The sequence below is a fragment of the Microtus pennsylvanicus genome, chromosome 5, assembly GCF_037038515.1.
Source record: "Microtus pennsylvanicus isolate mMicPen1 chromosome 5, mMicPen1.hap1, whole genome shotgun sequence".
Taxonomy (NCBI): Eukaryota; Metazoa; Chordata; class Mammalia; order Rodentia; family Cricetidae; genus Microtus; species Microtus pennsylvanicus.
The window spans coordinates 84814574-84835360 of NC_134583.1; the positions used below are offsets into that span (position 1 = coordinate 84814574).

General features: G+C 50.8%; 1 protein-coding gene across 5 annotated transcripts in view; it reads right to left on the reverse strand.

Annotated features, from left to right (window-relative positions):
- Window positions 1–11536: 11536 nt before the first annotated feature.
- Nadsyn1 (NAD synthetase 1) overlaps window positions 11537–20787 on the reverse strand; it is a 29808-nt gene continuing 20557 nt past the window's right edge. For 4 of the 5 annotated variants that reach the window (XM_075972885.1, XM_075972888.1, XM_075972889.1 and 1 more), the window contains 7 exons: window positions 20026–20161; window positions 19232–19338; window positions 15669–15800; window positions 14897–14966; window positions 14326–14454; window positions 13734–13910; window positions 11537–12052 (listed from right to left, as the gene is read on the reverse strand). In XM_075972885.1, the coding sequence (XP_075829000.1) occupies window positions 12002–12052; window positions 13734–13910; window positions 14326–14454; window positions 14897–14966; window positions 15669–15800; window positions 19232–19338; window positions 20026–20161 (802 nt within the window). In that variant the 3' untranslated portion in view covers window positions 11537–12001. The remainder of the gene's footprint in view (window positions 12053–13733; window positions 13911–14325; window positions 14455–14896; window positions 14967–15668; window positions 15801–19231; window positions 19339–20025; window positions 20162–20787) is intronic. The other variant, XM_075972887.1, reaches the window with a different exon arrangement.

Sequence of the window (20787 nt, forward strand, 5' to 3'; positions counted from 1 at the left end):
CTGCAACTCCAGGCATCGGGGCTGTGGCAGCCCAGGTTGTGGCAGAGGCAGAGGTGTTGAGCCAGTGTGTACAGTCTTCAGCAAAGAGGGAACCAGAGAAAGCTTTGTAAGAGTGAACTTTAATAATTAGGAGCTCTCTGATTATCTTAAAACCACGGGTCACTGATCACAGCTGGTGTGCAATGAGGAAGGGCAAGTGCATGTTTTAGTTCCAGGGTCTCCAGAAGTACAGGCCCCAGTGACTCTTCCTCACCTTAGTATTGTGGGGAAAACCTTAGACTTGTGGGAGGGTCTCAAGAGGAACCCCCAAATTCACCAAGTATAAATGGTTCCCATGGCAATGACACCTGTGTTCCTGTCCTTTGTGGAGCTAAGCCAGGACAAGTGTCTGACTGTGGTAGTGTCCCTTTAGAAACCTGGACCGCAAACCTGACACCTTGGCAGCATCCTTCATGATCCCAGGGTGACAGTCACATTTAGGAGATCATGGTGTCCTCTGACTGCTAGCATCTGCGTCCCGAGGGCACCACCTGTTGGGATGGCTCCAGGCTCCATTCCCACCTGCTTCTCTGACGCTGGAATGCTGTACCACATCTCTGCAAGCTGCCTCTGGCTTTGCTGGACAATCCCTGGGAAGCCCTGCAAACAGGGAGCGCTAGAGAGGTCCAGGGCAGGAGTGGAGAAGGGTTCTCTCCGGCTTTGTAAGTGCACATCTTTTGTTTGTTTGTTTGAAATTCTCATTTATTCCGACTTGGCTTGAACTCTTTATGTGGCCGAGGATGACCTGGAAACTCTGATCTTCCTGACTCCATCTCTCGAGTGCTGAGATTACAAACCAAGGTTAGAGGTCTGTGCTACCACACCCTGCTCACGTGGTTCTGGGGATGCAATCAGGGCTTTGGTCCTGCTAGGCTGAAGCTCTGCCGCCTGAGCGCCATCCCAGCCCCACCTCACGTTTTGAACCCTTTTTTCTTTTATTTTTATTGATTTTATTGAGCTATACATTTTTCTCTGCTCCCCTCCCTCCGTCTCCCCTCCCCTTCAAACCTCTCCCATGGTGCCATGCTCCCAATTTATTCAGGAGATCTTGTCTTTTTCTACTTCCCGTGTAGATTAAATCCATGTATGTCTCTCTTAGGGTCCTCATTGTTGTCAAGCTTCTCTGGGATTGTGAATTGTAGGCTGGTTTTCTTTGCTTTATGTCTAAAAGCCTCTTATGAGTGAGTACATGTGATATTTGTCTTTCTGGGTCTGGGTTACCTCACTCAATATGATGTTTTCTAGATCCATCCATTCGCCTGCAAAATTCAAGATGTCGTTATTTTTTTCTGCTGTGTAGTACTCTATTGTGTAAATGAACCACATTTTCCTTATCCATTTTTTGGTAGAGGGGCATTTAGGTTGTTTCCAGGTTCTGGCTATGACAAATAATGCTGCTATGAACATAGTTGGGCACATGTACTTGTGGCATGATTGAGCATCCTTTGGGTATATACCCAAAAGTGGTATTGCTGGGTCTTGAGGTAGGTTGTTTCCTAATTTTCTGAGAAATCGCCATACTGATATCCAAAAGGGTTGTACCAGCTTGCACTTCCACCAGCAATGCAGGAGTGTTTCCTTTCCCCCACAACCTTCCAGCATAAGTTGTCATCAGTCTTTTTGATCTTGGCCATTCTTACAGGTGTAAGACAGAATCTCAGAGTTATTTTGATTTGTATTTCTCTGATGACTAAGGTTGTTGAGCATTTCCTTAAGTGTCTTTCAGCCATTTTAGATTCCTCTGTTGAGAGTTCTCTGTTTAGGTCTGTACTCCATTTTTTTTAAAAAATTGGATTATTTGTTCTTTTGATAATCAATTTCTTGAGTTCTTCATATATTTTGGAGATCAGCCCTCTGTCTGATGTAGGGTTGGTGAAGACCTTTTCCCATTTTGTAGGCTGTTGTTTTGTCTTGTTGACTATGTCCTTTGCCTTACAGAAGCTTCTCAGTTTCAGAAGGTCCCACTGATTAATTGTTTCTCTCAGTGTCTGTGCTGCTGGGGCTATATTTAGGAAGTGGTCTCCTGTGCCCACGCGTTGAACCCTCTCTTGCTTCTGTTTTTGTTACAGTCCACACTGCTCAGCAATTTCCTCAGCCTGGTGGAAGCCACTAATTCCAGTTTGTGATCTTTGTAAAATTTGAAAAACCATTCTTTTTTTATTATTAATTATTTATTAAACATTTTTGCCTCCTCTCCGCTACCATCTCCCATTTCCCTCCCCCTCCCCCCGGTCAAGTCCCCCTCCCTGGTCAGCCCAAAGAGCAATCAGGGTTCCCTGCCCTATGGGAAGTCCAAGGACCACCCACCTCCATCCAGGTCTAGTAAGGTGAACATCCAAACTGCCTAGGCTCCCACAAAGCCAGTACGTGCAGTAGGATCAAAAGCCCATTGCTATTGTTCTTGAGTTCTCAGTAGTCCTCATTGTCCGCTATGTTCAGTGAGTCTGGTTTTATCCCATGCTTTTTCAGACCCAGGCCAGCTGGCCTTGGTGAGTTCCCGACAGAACATCCCCATTGTCTCAGTGTGTGGGTGTACCCCTCGTGGTCCTGGGTTCCTTGCTCGTGCTCTCTCTCCTTCTGCTCCTGATTTGGACCTTGAGATTTCAGTCCTATGCTCCAATGTGGGTCTCTATCTCAGTCTCCTTTCATCGCCTGATGAAGGTTAATATTCAGGAGGGTGCCTATATGTTTTTCTTTGGGTTCACCAAAAAAACAATGAAAAACCATTCTTGTCTGACAATTGAGAGACACCCGCTGCCAGCCCGACTGCCTGCCCTCCTCTGAAGTCTGAGCTGTGACTGTGGCCTCAAGGTTTTGAATGAGTGTTAACTATGGCAGCTCCTTTGAGACCCCAGGCCTGGGGAGGAGTGTGGGGATGTGTGGAAGATTCTAGCAGCTGCTGCCTTCTGCAGTAATGTCCTGCAGTCCCTACGTCTGCGCTGTCCTAGGGTTCCCTCTGCACGGTTGTGCTCTTTAGTGACATGCAGTTCTTGCCTCCCGACTGTTCCTGCTTGTGTTGCAACTGTCCCAGGAGTCCCACCACAAGCATACCATTGGCTGGGTCTGGCAGTGTGGTTGGCGGCCATTAAGAGGAATGCTAGCAGTCAGGGTATGTGTGGCCTCAGGGTTAATCAGAGGAGCGCTGTGATGGGCTGTGGATGAAGCAAAAGTGTGGGAGTGCCCTGTGGCAGCCATGAATACTGCAAAGACCACAGCATAGGGTGATGTTTTCTAAGGGCCTGGGACGGACCGTGGTTTCCACTCCCATTTATACGGGAGGAGTACCAGTTGGAATTGCTACCCCATCATAAAACCAGAAAGTAGTGCTGCTGAGGACTTCGGCACCAGGCAGTGAAGGGTAGGTTTCCCCAAGAGAATGCGTTTGGTTGGGTTTGCTCACAGTACTGTCTGGAAGAATCTCTAACTGTGGCATGGGAGGAGGTACTAAAGGAGTTTACCAAGGAACTCCAGTAAGGAAACCTCAGGAAATTGTGAAGACAGAAAGGTAACTTAAGAACCCCAGAAAATGGACACAATATATTTTTTTAAAAATTCAGTAAAATAAAAGCAGTATTAAGAGACTGATAGACTTCTAGCCGGCATGGTGGTGCTGTAAGCATTTAATCCCAGCACTCAGAAAGCAGAGGCGGGCAGATCTCTGGGAGTTCAAGGCCAGCCTGGTTTACAGAGTGAGTTCCAGGACAGCCAGGGCTACACAGAGAAACCTTGTCTTAAAAAACAAAACAAAACAATAGAACTGAAAACTTCATGTAGACTGACTTAGAAAAAAAACATACAAATTACCAAATGGGGGTGCCTCTCACGTTTCTCTTAGAAACAGGCCTGTAATCCAGTCCTTGTACTAGCTGTGTAGTTAAAGCTGGCATTGAACGCAAAGTGGTCCTCCTGCCTCACTCTCCCAGTCCTGATATTTCAGAAGTGTTTCACTATGTCTGGCTTCAAGAGTGTCGGGACTGGACTCCGGGCCTTGTACTTTGTCTACCACTCAACTGTATGCCTTGCCCTTCTCCATGTCATGGCCCAGAGGCAGCTGTCACAGAGCCCAGCTACTCAGAGGCTGTGGGGAGCACCCCACACAAGCTGTGTGCAGACACATGTGACGGGGTTGGGGACTGGCGTAACTCCTTCAAAGATGCAAATGATGTCATGAAGAGCTCTGGAGCTCAGAGATGCCTCTACCTCCCAAGCTCCAGGATTGCAGGCGTGTGCCACCACCATCCAGCTAGAAATTAGGATTCTAATTGAATATTTTTCCTTAAATAATTCTCCTCCATTCCAATGGTACAGCTGGTAAGTCCATGGATCTTTAAGGCATTTAAGAAATGAGTTACCCTGGGCTGGGGAGCTCTCTCCATCTGTAAGTACTGCTGTGAAGGCTGAGACCCTGAGTTTGTTGTCTGTAACCCCAGAGCTGGGGGAGGAGGGGCATACAGAGGCAGGTTCTGGGGCTTGCTGGCTGACAAATCCAGACAATTGTTGAGCTCAAGGTTCTTTGAGGGACTCTATCTCAAAAAATAAGATGGAGAGAAACCATGGAAGGCACTTAATGCTAGACTTTTGTTCTCCACACACTTGTACCTATGCGGACAAGCATACACAAAGGCACTTGCACGCACACTCGCACATGCGCACACACTCACACACAGAAAGAAAAAGAGGGGGACCATTTAAACCTTGCATAACTCTTTAGAAAATAGTTGAGAGTAACAATTCCATCCATTTTTAGAGGCAGCAGTGTTCTAATATCTATGCTGGTTGCACACATTAAGAACACAGAAAACTTAGGACCCTCATCCTCTTACTATGCACCCCCATCACTGCTGCCCACCAGCCTCTCCGGGGCTGACCCTGCGGTACTGGGGGTTGGGACACTGAGACCATGGTCAGATTGGCAGGGAGCTAGGCTGTAAAAGATACCACCCTGGAAACAAGGACTGGGGTTTGGCTGTACTTTTCCAACCAGAGAGGTAAGGGAGCAGCCGAGGAGCAAGCGAAGCCTCCCCAGGTCTCAGGAGAGGCACAGTTTTCACACAGGCACAGGGCCAGGTGGAGTAGATGGGGTGGGGGGGAAGGTGTCATCCAGCCAAAGCAGGATGGGGCTACAGTGCTGCCTGTAGGCCCTGGGCAGGACCAGACTTACAGCACCGCCAGAATGCTGGCTACCCCAACTGTGTTGTTCCATTCCTGAGAAGTCTGTGTTGTCAGAATAGCCCCATGATCCCAGGTCGTAAGTGAGCAGGCCAGGGGGACACATCCTCCCAGGATCTGCGTTTTCACAGGTCTGGCTTTGCCTGAAGGACTGAGAAGAGGCAAGTTGGCCTCAGCGACATATAGGGGAAGGGCTGTCACCAAGACTGGGAATAGGGGGTATCTTGGTGGGGGTGTAGTGGCTCTGGAGTCAGAAGACAAGGCCCAGCTGGGCTAGTGGGAGAGGAGGTACGGCTGGGGTGGGGTACACTGGGAGTCATGGCCAGGCCTGGAAGCTCAGCTACCTAGTCTACCTGAGGCTCTAGCTTAGAGGATCAGTCACCCTCCCTGGTTCCAGAATCGTCTGGAAGGAAAAACCAGGGAATACGAGCTTCTGTGTAGGACCCTGTGGTCTGAGCCCCAAGTCAGAGGTTATCGTAAGATTTGAGTTTAGCCTGAATGACAGGGATTTGGAGTAAGGCGGGGAGAGATACAGGCAAGGGAGCAGGGCCCAGATGTGGAGAGCGCTATAGACACATAACATGGACACGGGGGTTCGTAAGCCTGGCCTGGTGCAGGTCTGTCTTAGATGAGACCAGAGATTGGAGGAGGGGTCTTTGCAGACTTCTCAGACCCCCAGGAAACAGGATGAGATTACTCAAGAAAGATGGAGGGAGAGGCCAGCCCACCACACCCAGGAGGGGACGTGGTGGAGAGGACAAGAGTGGAGGCTGGAGGTCTGTGTCCAGCAGAGGGGACTCTCTGCCTGGGGAGGTGCCTCTGATCTGAAGCCCTGGACACTGAAGAGACCGTGGGAGTGCATGCTCCAAGGCGCTATGGAGGGGTCAGTGCACCCTCGAGCCCTACAGCAATGGGTGACTGGAGCCCATGAATACAGATTTCTAATTATCCTCTGGTGGATGGCTCAGAGGCTCCTCAGAAGGTTCTAGATAGACGCAGATTCAATTTCCCACTGCAGAGACTGACTGGGCAACTCAGGCAACTCTCTTTTGAATGGCCAACTTAGTTTGATCCTCCTGGTCCTCCATTCTGAATCCTGAGAGGGCCTTCTAGGCAACCGTTTCCTCTCAAGTCCTTATTTCAGTCTGCTTCCAGGAGGTGCCTGGGCTGAGACTGCGTTCCCCCACAAGTTTCCCCACACGGCTGGTTCTGGGGTTGGTAGTGGAGACCCATAAAGAGGCTCAGCATGGCATGACAGGTTTCCTGGTCTAGAGGGCCTTGTCCCCCATGGATGCAGGAATGCAGCACCCATGGAATTCTGGGTGTGGCTTGTCTTGTGTGTCCCCACCCTCCCGCCCTCGCATCTCTCAGCCCTATCTTCAGCATGCCAAAGAAAATGTGAGGTACAACTTGGCTCGTGGCTGTGACCTAAAATGCTATGTATCTCTAACCTGCCACAAACAGGAGGCGAGAACTTGCGGCAGACAGCTCCACGTGGAACGTTTTGGAAGCATCCCCAAATGCTGAGGTGGCCTTGTTTGTACTTCTGGAAGACCTTGTATGGCAGATGTTGTGACAGATCTACTTCTAAGATACCAGAAAACTCTTGGTACAAACAGCAAGTGTCTTTTGAAGTACTTGGCTTTGCTTCCCACAACGTGGGGGAAAATCCCGAGAGATCCATGACCCTAGGGGTGGCTGCTTTGAGAGCTCCAGAACCTCAACGTGAAGCCAGGACTGTGGCTGGCTTCCCTCTGGAATGAAGAGCTCCACGTGTTGTTGCAGGGAGGGGCACTGAGATGCCTCTGCCCCATGGCGCTCAGTCACAGCATTGTCACCCAGGGGGATATTAGTTTTCATTCTTTTTTAAATGTGTATTCTTTATTTAATGTGTTTCAGCTGTATCAAACAATGCCCTTGGAGGCTAGAAGATGTCGGATCTCCTGGGACTAAGGTTATAGGTGGTTGCGATCCACCATGTGGGTGCTGGGAATTGAACCCTGATCCTCTGGAAAAGCACCCAGTACTTTCAACCACTGAAACGCCTCTCCAGTCCCTGATTTTCAACGTTTGTTTATTTGTGTGTGGGGCAGGCTTGTGCCATGGTGTGTGCCTGGAGATCAGGAGACAGTTCTGGGGAGTCGGTTTTCTTTTTCCACCATATGGAACCCAAATATGGAACTCAGGTGGCCATGCTTGGTGGCTAGCACTTTTACTGAATTTTTAATATAAAAATACAAAAAAAATTCTTTAAAAAATTACATGTAAACCAGGTGGTAGCAGTGTGGACCTTTAATCCCAGCACCTGGGAGGCAAAGACAGGTGGATTTCTGAGTTTGAGGCCAGCCTGGTCTACAGAAAAACCAAAATAAGTAAATAAATAAATTACATGTATGCCTATGTATTTGTGTTGGGGTATGTGCACTGAGTGCGGCTGCCCACGGAGGCCTGGAAAGGGTGCTGGGTCACACGGAGCTGGACTTGCAGGTGACTGTGGGCTGCCTGACACAGGTAACAGGAGCTGAATGTGGATCCTCTGCAAGAGCAGAACGTGCTCTTAATCACTGAGCCAATTCTCCAGCCTCCAAATATTTTATTTTTAAATTGCTTGGCATGGTGGTACACCTTTAATCCCAGCATTCGAGAGGCAGAAACAGGTGAGTTTTTGGGAGTTGAGGCTAACCTGGCCTACATATTGAATTAGTTCCAGGTCAGTCAGAGCTACATAGTAATACCCTGTTTCAAGAAATTATTAATTGGGGCTGGAGAGATGGTTCAGAGGTTAAGAACACTGACTGCTCTTCCAGAGATCCTGAGTTCAATTCCCAGCAACCACATGGTGGCTCACAGCTATCTATAATGAGATTTGGCACCCTCTTCTGGCATGCAAGCATACATGGAAGGAATGTTGTATACATAATAAATAAATCTTAAAAAAAAAAGAAAAAAGAAATTACTACTTAAGTTGGGCGGTGGTGGTGCACACCTTTAATTTTAGCACTTGGGAGGCAGAGGCAGGCAGATCTCTGTGAGTTCAAGGCCAGCCTGGTCTACAAAGCGATTTCTAGGATAGCTAGGACTGTTATACAGAAAAAACAAAAACCCTGTCTCAAAAAACAAACAAATAAAAAATTATTAATTGTGTATACACGTGCCTGTATATGTGAGTACAGGTGTCCTTGGAGGCCAGGAGAAGATGCTGGGTCTCCTGAAGCTGGAGTTACAGGATTTTGTGAGCCACCTTGCAAGGATGCGGGAACTGAAGTCTTCTGCAGCGCAAAATGTACTCTCAAATGTTCTGAACCGCTGAGCCTTCTCTCCAGCCCCAGGGGTCGGATTTTAACTTTCACACATCCCAGAACACCTCCGAGGCTGAGCCTTGGGCAACTCTACACCTGGTAGTGCTGGTCTTCCCTCCTCGCCCCTTGTTGGAGAAAACACTTTCTCCATTGTTCAATGTGGAGCCCCACGCTGGCTCTACTCTAGGTCTACAGCTTTTAAATTTGTCTCTATGACAACTGACCCTCTCCCTGAAGGATCCACTGCACTCAGCCTGCTTCCCTGGGTACCATGAAGATTGCAGCTGGATTTATCACACACGCGTCCCCACGCTTCACCTCACCTGGCTCAGTGTGTCCGCCTAGACAGCTAGATGTTGCCGGGACTAACCCCTGGCTCTAACCCTGTACCCCTGACCTTCCATCTCTTCCCCTACTGTCCTTCCAGAAGCATGTGAGATGAGGTGAGGGGGAGGAGTCAGGCCAATGGTGCACACATCCAATGTCTGAAAAGGTGTCAAAAATCAAGAAGTTAGAAGAAACCACAGCCTGCCACACAAGTCTCCGCAGAAGTTCACTATAAAGGAATATCACCCAGAGAGACACAGAGAAATGGGAGAAGATGAGAAACAATCCCTGTGCCTCAGAAGAGGTTGCAGAACCCCAAACAGAATGGACATAGCTGGACATTCTACATGTGACCCCATATGCAGTCCCAAGATCTACCACAAAAGGGCGCTCCTTGCACACTCAGGACTCAGTTCTGGGACTGAACGCAGGTGGGTAACAATGGCATCTGATAAAGGAGCTAAAAGTGGGGCTGGGCACCATGCCAAAGAGGAGCAGACCACACGCCACACATACGGAGTCAAGGTGTTAGAGCAAGACTACCTTAATCTCTACACTGGAAGTCAGACTCCGAGTGGACATAGCTGGGTTTGAGTCTCACCCTCAGCTCCGTCTCACTCCACAACCGTCCCCGAAAGACCTCCAACCCTCACCTGCCCTCTCCTGCTTCCCCCAGAGGGATAGCGTTCAACTGTCTAGGCTGAACATTTAAGCCTCCATTCTAGCAGGAAATCATGCTATGTTCCTGCCTGCCTCCTCCATCCTGGTTAGTGAGGTCTGCCTGAGAAATAAAGGCCAGGTCCTGAGTCCAGCAAAAGGCTCACTCAGTTCCTTCCCAGCCTCTTCTGTTCCATGTCTCCACGGCTGAGGATCCCAGTGATCCATCCCCTCTGAAGTAAACCTGTCCCAACTTCAGCCTGTCTGCAAGGAGAGACTGTGACTCTCCAGGATCCTTCCATCTGAGTGATCAGCGCACAGCCTACCCCATGGGAAGTCCTGTTGGACTCAGGACATTGGCCACTGGTGATTAAAAAGAGGGAGGTGGAGAGATGAATCAGCAGTTGTTTCCGGCTCTTCCAGAGGACCTGAGTTCAATTCCCGACACCAAATCAGGCTGCTCACAACTGCATGCAACCCTGGCTCCGGGAGCTCTTTACCCTCTTCTGGTCTCTGTAGCCACCTGCACACACGTGCACGCACATGCACGAGTGTGCACACACACACAAAACCAAAACAAACCCCAATCTTAAATTTAAAAACAGTCACACCAAGGCCCTCTGGGGTGGAGTGCTTCCACAGTAGGTGACAGCTCTGGAGCCAGCCCCTTCCCTGCCCTCCTGGCTCTGCGGGGCTTTCCTCTCCAACTGTGGAGCCTGGAGAGAAGCTCATTAAAATTGTCTCCATCAGTCTTCAAAACTCCAGCTGCTCTAATGGTGACAGCCCTTACCGACCTGTCACCTGATCAGCCGGCGCGTGTCCATCAAGGGCAGGCAGAGAACCCCTGACTCTCCCAGGGGCCGAGTCAGCTTGCCCTGTCCCCCACAGCCTATTTGAACTGCTGTCTGTCCGTCCCTTACTCTAGCCTGGACCCGTCCACCTGCTGGTTCTCTTGCCTTTCACCTGCCCTTTCACCTCAGTGGCTGCCACGGTGTCCCCAGCTTCTGTTTTGTTATCCATGGAGACTCCTGCACCTCCTACTGTCTTTCCAGTTTTGACTTCTCAGGCCTCTTTGTAACTCCTAGTCAGCCCTTTGTGGTTACTCACCGACTTACACACGCACACATGTTTGCTGTGTGATGTGTTCTGTGTATTCTGATAGCATTAGTACTTAAGATTGGAATGAAAGAAACTGTGTTTGCTTCGGCTATGCTATCAGGAAAGTGGGATTATCCGGCACATTGTTACTGAAAATGCTGTACCTTGTGAACTGTTTTCAGTGAATTCTGTTACCACTGAAAAAGCTGTATCTTGTGAGCTGTTCTCAATGAATTCTGACATTGTAGAAAGGCAAATCTGTTCATCTTTGTTTCTGACATAGGGAGTGGCCCCGTACTCTACACTTGGACAGCCAGCCAGAGCAAAGCCTGGCAGGAAGGAGGCAAGTCCATGATTCAGGGAGATGTGGCTGCCCTTGGCAGAGGTATAGATGCAGGGGAGAGGGAAGCCCTGAAGGGTTATCTAGGCAGAGAAAGGGGCCAGATGCCATCCCATATCGGTCCTGCTCCCGGGCCATGCAGGACCCCACAGGACAAGGAAAGGATGGCTGGCTTCCAGACTCCATATAAGCAAACTTGGAGAAGCATCCAGGATCCCACCAGAACCCAGGAAGGGACGCGCGGGAGGGGGGGGTGTGGGGGTGGGGGGCGGGGACAGATGTGAGTAGGGAGGTCCGGGAGGCCTTCTCATGTGTTTCCTGTTCTAGACGCCTGCCTTGGTCAGAAGCCATGTTACAGTTCTGCCTACACAGGTCCACTCCCACACGGAGGCATATCCTTTAACCCACAACGGCCATATCCGTAGTGCACTATGACCGAGCATGTCAGCGCACACTTGATGCTCAGTGGTGAGTGCTTGTTACTGTACCAGGTGGCTCACAACTGCCTGTAACTGCAGCTCCAGACTCTATGATACCCTCTTTCCCTCTTTTGGCCGCTGTGGGCACCCATGCACACACACATAGACACACATTTGTACACAAAAATAAGTTTTCTTGTCTTTAGAATTTTATTCATTTTGTTTTTATGTGTATGACTTTTATTTTCTTGCATGCATGTCTGTGAGCCACGCTGGCTGCCCTCAGAGAGGACCCAGGTCTAAATCCCAGCCAGCACCTCCATGGTGGCTCACAACCATCTGTAACTCTAGTCCCAATGGACCGATACTCTTCTCTGGCCTCCATGGATATCAGGCATGCATGTGGCACATGGACATACATGTAGGCAAGAGATCATACACATAAAATAATAAATCACATTTTAAAAAGAGCATTTTTGTTTATTTCTATGGCATTAGAATGAATTTTGCTCTCTTCCTGAAAAGTAAACAAACCCTGGCTCCAGCAGGGCAGTGGCAGGGTCTCCGGTCCTGACCACTGGGGATTTGAAATCACAGTAGGGATCTCTAGGGAGGAGGTGCTTCCATAAAGGTGATGGCTCTTCCAACCGCTCCTAGATGCAGTCTTTTGGGCCCTGCTGTTCTTTCCTCTCGAGCTGCAGAACCTGGAGAGAGAAGCCCATCAGAACTGAATCCATCACCCTTCAAACAACCTACTGCTGAAACTACCCGGGGACTGAGTGCAGAGGGTACCGGGGAAAGGCTTGGCCTGGGAGTGCCTGGTGGCCACCACGGATGGTGAGATTTCAGATGCTTCTATATCTGCCCACCACAAGGACACACAGCATCAAAATCCCTGGCTGATCTGTCAGGACTGCTGCCAGTTGGGAGTTAAGTGACCAAGCCCTTACTACCACTGAAGAAGCCAGAACTCGGTGAGGAGAGGTAACAGCAGCGGAGAGCACTGTTGCTCTTCTCGGGGACCTGAGTTCAGTTCCCAGGACCGGTGTCAAGCAGATCACAATGGGATTCAATGTCTCTACCGTCAATAGGCACTTTACTCACATGTACATAGCCACGCACATAGATCCCCCCCACATAGTTACCAAGAACAACAATAAACTAAACATCAGAGCTGATGCAGCTCCCACCTTCTGCCCTTGATGGCCACACTGTTCCATTCCTGTGACTCAGCGAGAGCGGGATTCAGGGACAAAGCATGTGGGTAACAGCTACACAGGGTGCAGGCTCAGCCTGGCCAGAGGGGACACAGGACAACAGCATCCCGACCAATATCTCAGCTTCCTAGTGGTCACTGCCTACTTCCCAGGGGCTACTCTACCTCCTACTGACCTCCACTGAGTCTTCTGAGTTACTGGGGGTGGGGTGGTTCCTAAAGTCAGCTTGATAGTCACTTCCTTGCAAGGGGAAGCCCAGAGGGTTTTCCATCCCCACACCAACTTTCTTTGACCTGGGCACTGTTGACCAAAGGGGCCAGATGACCCTCTTAGGGGCAGGGGACCATCTGGCAGCATTCCTGCCTTCTCTCCTGGATGTCAGAAGCACTAACTCCAGCTCAGCCAAGAAGACCCTGCTGGGCACCTAGCAGCGTGGAGGTGGCAAGTACACCTTGCACCCTCAAAGTGCACATCAGCTACTCGGGGGTCCTTGCCACAGCAACGGTTCCTGACAGTTCCTCTGGTCCCTTGGGTTCCACAGCTCAGCAGGGACCTGGCCACTCTGCCATTTTTAACTGTTGTCCCTGTGCTGAGCAGCTGTCCCTGTCCTCAGCAGAGCAGAGCTGGGAAGAAGCTGTGTCTAACTTGCCATCCGTGGGTGTCTCCACTGTGGTCTTCAGAAAAGGACAGGGGTGGGGGCTAAGTTTGCTTTAATCCAAGGTGTGGTGCCTTCAGCCTCAGCACTCCAGAGGCAGGGGTGTAGGGACTCTGAGTTTGAAGCCAGTTAGTTTACATAGCGAGTTCTATAGAGAGTTCTACACAGACAGAATGTCTCAAAAAAAAATAATATATATATATATATGTATATATATATATAAAGCCTGTGTTTGGGCACACCATTAATCCCAGCACTCAGGAGGCAGATACAGGCAGATCTCTGTGAGTTCAAGGTCCTCCTGGTCTTGTCTTGAAAAACCAAACCAAACCAAATAAATACATATATATTGTTTTAATCAACATCTATAATAAAATAATCCCATGTGGAAGTAAGGACAGTAGCACACCACAGCATGCCATTTTTCATATAAAAAAAGGTTTTTTTTTCCTTAGGAGAAGCCTCTCGAATGTCTCCCAGGCAGGACACACACAGCCCTCTGGTAGGACTCACCTGGTCATCAATGTGGCGGAACTGCCAGGGCCAAGCCGTGTTGTACAGAAAGGGTCTCAGGTCAAACCTGTTGTCGTCAGGACTGTAGCTTTCAGCATGATATGCTGGCGTGAGGGTTGTCATCTTGTGCCTGTTCATGGAGTACTTCGAGAAAAATCGCTTCACCTTCTCAGCCACCTGGAGGGCAAGGGACACATGGGCTTCGAGTTAGAAAGGCAGGAAAGACTCGAAGCTAAAGTCCTGCTTTTGGGGGACATAAACAGCCAGCAGGTGCCAGCCCCGCCCCTTGCTTTTGCGGACAGCAGCGTGGAGACATATCAGCTGGGCTGACACTAGCTGAGCTGCAGAACTGTAGAGTCCTGGTTCTGACAGCCCAGTGCTGGGCTCCTGAAGGCCTCCAGGTGGGTCTATGGCTGGCAGAGACCTAATGTATTCTGAAGCCTCTCCAATGCACCCACACAGCTGGCCCATACTCGAGTTAACTTAGGGCAGCCAGGAATCTCAAGCTGGTGAAGATGACAGAGTAAAACGTGACTGTGTATGCAATGGGTCACCCAGAGGTGGCGCAGCCTGACGTCATACATGGCTTTACCTGTCTTGGCGTACAGCTGTCTTTCCACATGTTGAGCAGTTTGCAGAACATAGTGTAGGGCCCGGCCTTGGCGACCTTCCGAAGTCTGCCGAAGACGGAGAGTTCTGAGTATGTCATCCCCATGTCTTCCTGTGGGGACAGAAGTGTGTTCAGAGCACAGTGGGGGTGGTGCTGGGAGGGAGCCCACAGCCTCTTACAGTTGGGGACCAAATGTTTAGAGAGGCGAGGCAAGTGGGTGCCCAGCCAGGGTTCTTAGAACTCACTGGGTGCCAGGAGATGCAGGTTTGAAAAAATGGCCAAAACCCTGCGAGGCATGGGAGGCGACTGACTCTACTCCAAGGCTGCTCTGAGGTAGAGAACCTGCTGTTTCCTAGCTTGTCCTCATGTGCCTCTGACCCACCCTGTCATCCCCTCGTCAGCCCTAACCACAGCGAGAAAGCTAAGTCAGAGTATCTGAGGTTAGGGATTCTGTCGGCCTGAGTGAGCCGGGGTCCCGTGGCAGACAGGATGCTATGAAGGGACCCAGTGAGAAGGGGAGACACATCCACCATGACGACGCCCCCATCATTACCTCATCTGTCTGAGACACCTGCCCGTTGGCTAAGGGCTCCAGCTCTGCAGTGGCCGGTGCTGACAGGATGCTGCAGTAAGACACACCGAGTCAGTCACCAGGGATGCTAATGGGCTCGCGAGCTCTGGCAGCATATGTCCCTAGACAAACTGCATTTGGGCCGACCATGCCTAGCAGGGCCATGCCTGGGCTCATGGTCCTGGGGCTTCATGACCCACAGGACGGTAGATCAAGGAAACTAAGGAGGTGAAGAGTGCAGGCTGGCGGCCTCCACGGCAGGACTGTTGGTAGTTGGGGTCAGGACACTTGACAGGGCTGGTAGGGTAGGGTAGTCTGACCTGCTGCAGGACAGTTGGGAGGGTCCCCAGCTGGTGCCTATAAGCTGCCAGGAAGAAACTCTGTGACAACCCAAGGAATCTCCACACATGTCCAAGGTCTCCTGCGGACATGACTGACCCTGTGAGGGTAACAGGGGCATAGTTTTCCTGGAACCAGTAGAGATGCAGCAGCAGCCTGACAGGCTGTAGGTATCCTCAACGGACACCCCAGAGATCAGGCTCGTCAAGTTCCAGCACCAGTCTCTCTGCCTTGAGATGGTGGCAAGAGAAAGGCAGTCTGGAAGGAGCTGTCACTCAAGACACTTAGAACTGTGGGTACAGGAACAGGAGTGGGTGGGGTCGTGACCTCATGCTTCTAGCTGAAAGGTGGGGCATAGGGTGGCTAAGCAGGGTAAGGGTGGCCTTGGGGGCCCAGGAGCCACAGGAGCACTCACGTCTGCAGAGCCGGAAGCTGGAAGCGCTCAGCACAGAACTGGACGAAGGCTCTCAGGTCTGTCTTGCTGATGCCGCCTATCGGGTTGATGTCCGCGCTGGAGCAGTCATACTTGGTCAGGTAGCCAAGGAGACTGCCAGGGAGAAAGGACGGTGTCTCTCTGGTTTCTGGGGTATTAAGGGATCTGGGGTCTACCAGTGCTGGCCAAGGCTTACCTTCTTCCAGGGGCCCAGAATTCAGAGGCCTAGTATAACCCTGGCCCTGGAGGAGGCCAGCAGGGTGACATTGGGTACACTGTATGGATATCTATTTTGGCTCAGAATGCTTGGGTACCACCATCAGCCTTCTGGGAACAGCTTGTCTAGAAGGCCAGGGTCAGATAGGTGGAGCTGAGAGACAGAGGCCTCAGAAGGGGAGGCAGGAGCTTGCACAAGTGTACACTCAGTCCGCTACAAAGCTCCGATATACAGCTTTAGCTCTGCGACCTCACATGGCAACAAGGGCCCTGAAGATGGACTGAGGACTCTACACAGAGATTGGCCAGGATTACAGGGTGGGTTTGAGAAACAGCCCCAAGTCTCCTCAAAGGAAATAAGAATTAGAGTCAAAGCCAAAGGGCGCCATCAAGATGCTGATGGCTGTGAGGATACAGGGAGGGTTGGGCTGGTGGTGGGTGTGGAGAGAACCTGCAGAGGCCTGGGGGAGAGCTTGGAGCAGCTGCCCTGCAGTGACCGTGAGAGCAACTCAGGGTGCACACACCTTCCAACCCCGCCCACCCGCCACAGCTCTGCCACAGGCCACTGTATTCCCATCCTGGTCACACATGAGTTCTTGCTGAGCCAGTGGCTCCAAGCTAAATTGGCAAATAGTGACGAATGTTCTAGCGTCAGTAAGTGTCTTCTGAGTGGGTAGCGGAGAGGGATGATGAAACTGGTGGGACTCAGATTGCCACCAGCAGAGACACGGGTCCTGGAGAGGCGCCCACAACACATCCTGCTCTCCTTGCTGTTTCCATGGGAAAGGCCACCACCCTCCATGGCATCACAGACCCTGGCAGGACTCTGGCCTTCCTCCCTCTACCTCCTGCTAGCTGACATCAACCAGCAGCTATGGTAGCCTACAGTGTGCTCCTGTCCATTGTTCTGGCCTCACCCTGATCTACTGTTAGCAAGAACACTCCACCCTGCCCCACCCCGCTCCACCCCGCTCCACCCTCACTCACTGTGTGTCACCCACAGGCCTGGGACAATAGCCCTCCTTCAGAAGGCAGCCACCAAGTAGTTTGACTCGTGTAGGGAACCTGGGCTTGTAGGCTTCCCTGTCCCTTTCTGCTGGAGGTCCCTGGGCCTAAGCTGCGGTGCTGAAGCCCTGCATCCTTCCAGGGAGGTGACGTTTCTGGCAGGTGTCAACAGAAGGTGCCTGCCAGCCTGGGTTTATCTGTACCCAAAATACTGAATGACCAGCTGCTCAGGAAGTGGCCCTTTATACCAGCTGCTAGCAGGGTGTGGAACCGAATGTATCCCTTGTAACATCACTGGGAGCAGGCTTGGGAAACTGCCAGGCTGCTCTGTCCCTACCCAACCTCACTGCCAGTCTGTCTGCAATACAGGCCACAGCCCCAGGACAACCTGATACCAAGTCCCAAGTCCTCTTAGCAAGTCCTCAGACACACTCTCACACAACTCCCTGGGCCCAAGACGCCACAGGCACCCATCTGTCATCCTTACGGCTGTGCCTCATCATCTCTCCTCAAGCTCTTAACTCACCGCTTCTCTTGGCACCATCTCTTGGCAAAAACACCAGCTGCTTTACCCAGCATTTCCCGACTGCATGGGCACCAGCAGCTGTGTGCTGCTGAAGAGGGAAGGTGACCCCATTGTGCTCCTGTCTCATCCTCTCAACCCTACCCCACCGGTGGTTCCAGTCTTGGGCACTAGGGGATGGCTCTGTAGGTAAAGCATTTTCTACACAAGGACGAGTGTTGTGGGATAATTGTATACTGTGTGAAGATACACTGCTGTGATTGTTAATAAAGAGCTGAGTGGCCAACAGCGAGACAAGAGGCATAGGCAGGACTTCGGGGCAGAGAGAGGAAGTAGGAGGAGACAGTCGAGGCGCCCGGGAGATGACAATGAGACATGGAGTCAGACATGCAGAATGAAATGAAGGTAAAATGCCACATGGTAAAATGTAGATGAACAGAAGCAGGTTAATTTGAGTTGTAAGAGCTAGTGGGACCAGCCTAAGCTAAGGCCGAGCTTTCATAAAAAGTCTCCATGTCATTAGTTAAGAGTTGGCTGGCAGGACAGAAAAGGATTCGTTAGAGATGAGGACCTGAGTTCGGATCCCTCAGCACCCACATCAAGCTGGACACAGCAATACCATGTGTGATACCAGCACTCCTATGCAGAGATAGACAGAATTCCCAGAACCTTACAGGACAGCTAACCTGGAATACACAGCAGGAGCAATGACAGCCTGCTTCAAACAAGGTAGAAGGTGAGGACTGACCCTGGAAGCTGTCCTCTGACCCTGCATACATACCAGAGCATATGCACACATACACAAATACAAATAAAAAACCTGCTAGATATGGTGATACAATCCTATAATCCCAGTCTCAGAAGGCAGAGACAGGAGGATTCTTCCCAGTTTTAGGGCAGCCTAGATTACATAATAAGTTTGAAGCTGCCTTGTGCTTCATAGTAAGAAGCTGTCTCAAAATCAATCCAAATGAAAGTACAGATGGGAGGGGGTGTATGTATATGTGGGTGGCTGAGTGGATGAATAGGTGGGTGGATATATATGTGTGTGTGTGTGTGTGTGTATGATAGGTGGTGGTTGATGTACATATGTATGTATAAGCGAATGCAAGGTGGGATGGTGGTGTATGCATGTATGTATGGGTGGGTGGATGGGAATGAATGTATATATGCATGGGTGGATGCATGGAAGGGTGGGAGTGGGTATATGTACATACGTATGGGTGGGTGGATGGATAGGTGGGTGGATGTATGTAAGGGTGGGTGAATGGATGGGTAGAGTGGCAGGCGGATGGGTAGATGGACAGACAGACTGGTGAAAAGACCAATGGATGAACACATGACACTTTAAAAACTCCCCAGCTAATAAGAAGCATGTGAGACAGGAGGTGTGGTGGCTCACCAAGCCTGGGAAGGGATCTACCAGTCTCCATAGCTGGCTCTGTGGTCGAGTGGCTTTCACCTGGAAACAAGAGGACCTCTGGATGGTTTTTAAGCAAGGGAAAAAGGGATTTGTCTTCAATTCCCATTGAAAAAGAGTGGAAAACTGGAATGAAAGGACCTATCATGCATGGGACAGGAAAAGAGGAGGAGTAGGAGGAGGAGGTGACAGGAGCTGGAGGCAGGTCAGGAGCAGAAGCAGCCTGAGCTGCATGAGACTAGGCTGGGGTGGGAGCAGATAGAGGTTTCTTGGTCTGCAGTCTCTGGATATCCTAATATTGCAGAGAGATAATGTCTTGTAAACATCAAACTCCCATCAGAGACTTAGGGTGTCATCAAGGCAAGTTCCCACCACACGCACCTCTCATCCACATTGGCAGATCCAAGCACAAGAAGGCCCCCTTGAACGCCCCGGGACCAGAGGCTCAGCTGAGCAAACAGGTAGGCGAGGACCATCCTTATCCGAGCCTGGATGAGGGAAGAAGGCAGTTACCCTGTGCCTGACCCAGGAAGCAGCTGCACTACGATGCAATCCTAGCACAGGAACATTCAAGTCAGAACACAAACAGGTTGAATGGAGCTGCCCTGTGCTGGGGAAAAGACTCCCACGCCCCCTTGCACTAATCCATAGCAGGTTCACAGTGCCAAGAGTAACACAGGAGGCAGACACTGAGTAGGGGGAGCCAGGAAGAGGCTCAGCAGTGCCCCTCAGACTAGTTACCATTTGAGAGGTGGCCATGAACACAAGGGGCAAACAGAGATGGCATGCTGACAAGAGACAAGCCCTGGGGCCTTTCCTTTCCCTGTTGACACGTGGCATATAGGCTAACCAAGGTAGCCCAGGGGTGGGGCAGGGCCAGCGGGCCAGCGGGCCAGGCCTGGATGAAATGCATGGGTGCCCACATACACCCGTGTGTGGTCATGCTCCAGCATACAGACTCACCAAGGCTCAGATGGGCACACCCTCCACACACACTTTCCCATGCATTGACACTCACAGACCTGCAGCCCAAAGCATGGCTGTGTGGCCAGCGTCTCTAGTGAGGCATACAGGCAGTTAACACAGCACTGCCCCTCCCATCCCCAGAATCCCTGTCTTTTACTGATTTCCCCTCCGCATCCTTGTGAGGATGAGGGCCAGGCTCAAATACCTACCTGCACATTCTGCAAGGCCAGGTTTTCCCTGCTGCTCCCTCCGTGTGCTGAAAACCGAGGGAACTTCCCGGTCACCAGGCTGAAGATGCCCAGGACAGCCTTCACGGCGGTGTCAATGTTCAGATTGATGTGGTAGCTGGAAGGGCAGGGGTGAGAGAGGTCAGCACAGGTGTGCAAAGACAAGCAGACAAGCTCTCTTTTTTTTTTTTTTCGAGACAGGGTTTCTCTGTGGCTTTGGAGCCTGTCCTGGAACTAGCTCTGTAGACCAGGTTGGTTTCGAACTCACAGAGATCCGCCTGTCTCTGCCTCCCTAGTGCTGGGATTAAAGGCGTGCGCCACCATCGCAATTACCTTTGAAAAATATTGCTTGGGCCTGGGTATAGTGGTGCACACCTTTAATCCCAGCACTTGGGAGACAGAGGCAGGTGGATTTCTATGAGCCACAGAATGAGACCTATCTGAAAAAGAAAAAAAAGACTGGAAAGAAGGCTCAGCGATTAACTGACTAGATCTAGACTTGATTCCCAGCATCCGCATGTTGGCTCACAACCACCTGCAACCTCAGTTCCAGGGGATTTGATGGCCTCTTCTGCCACTCATATGCACCTGCCCACACTACATACATAATTAGAAATAATAAAAATTTTTAGCATGTGTATTGGGGGACACACACTCCATGGCATGTGTGGATGTCAGAGAACAACTTTTGGGAGTCTCTCCTTCCAGGATGTGGGTCGAAGGGACTGAATTCTGGTCATCAGA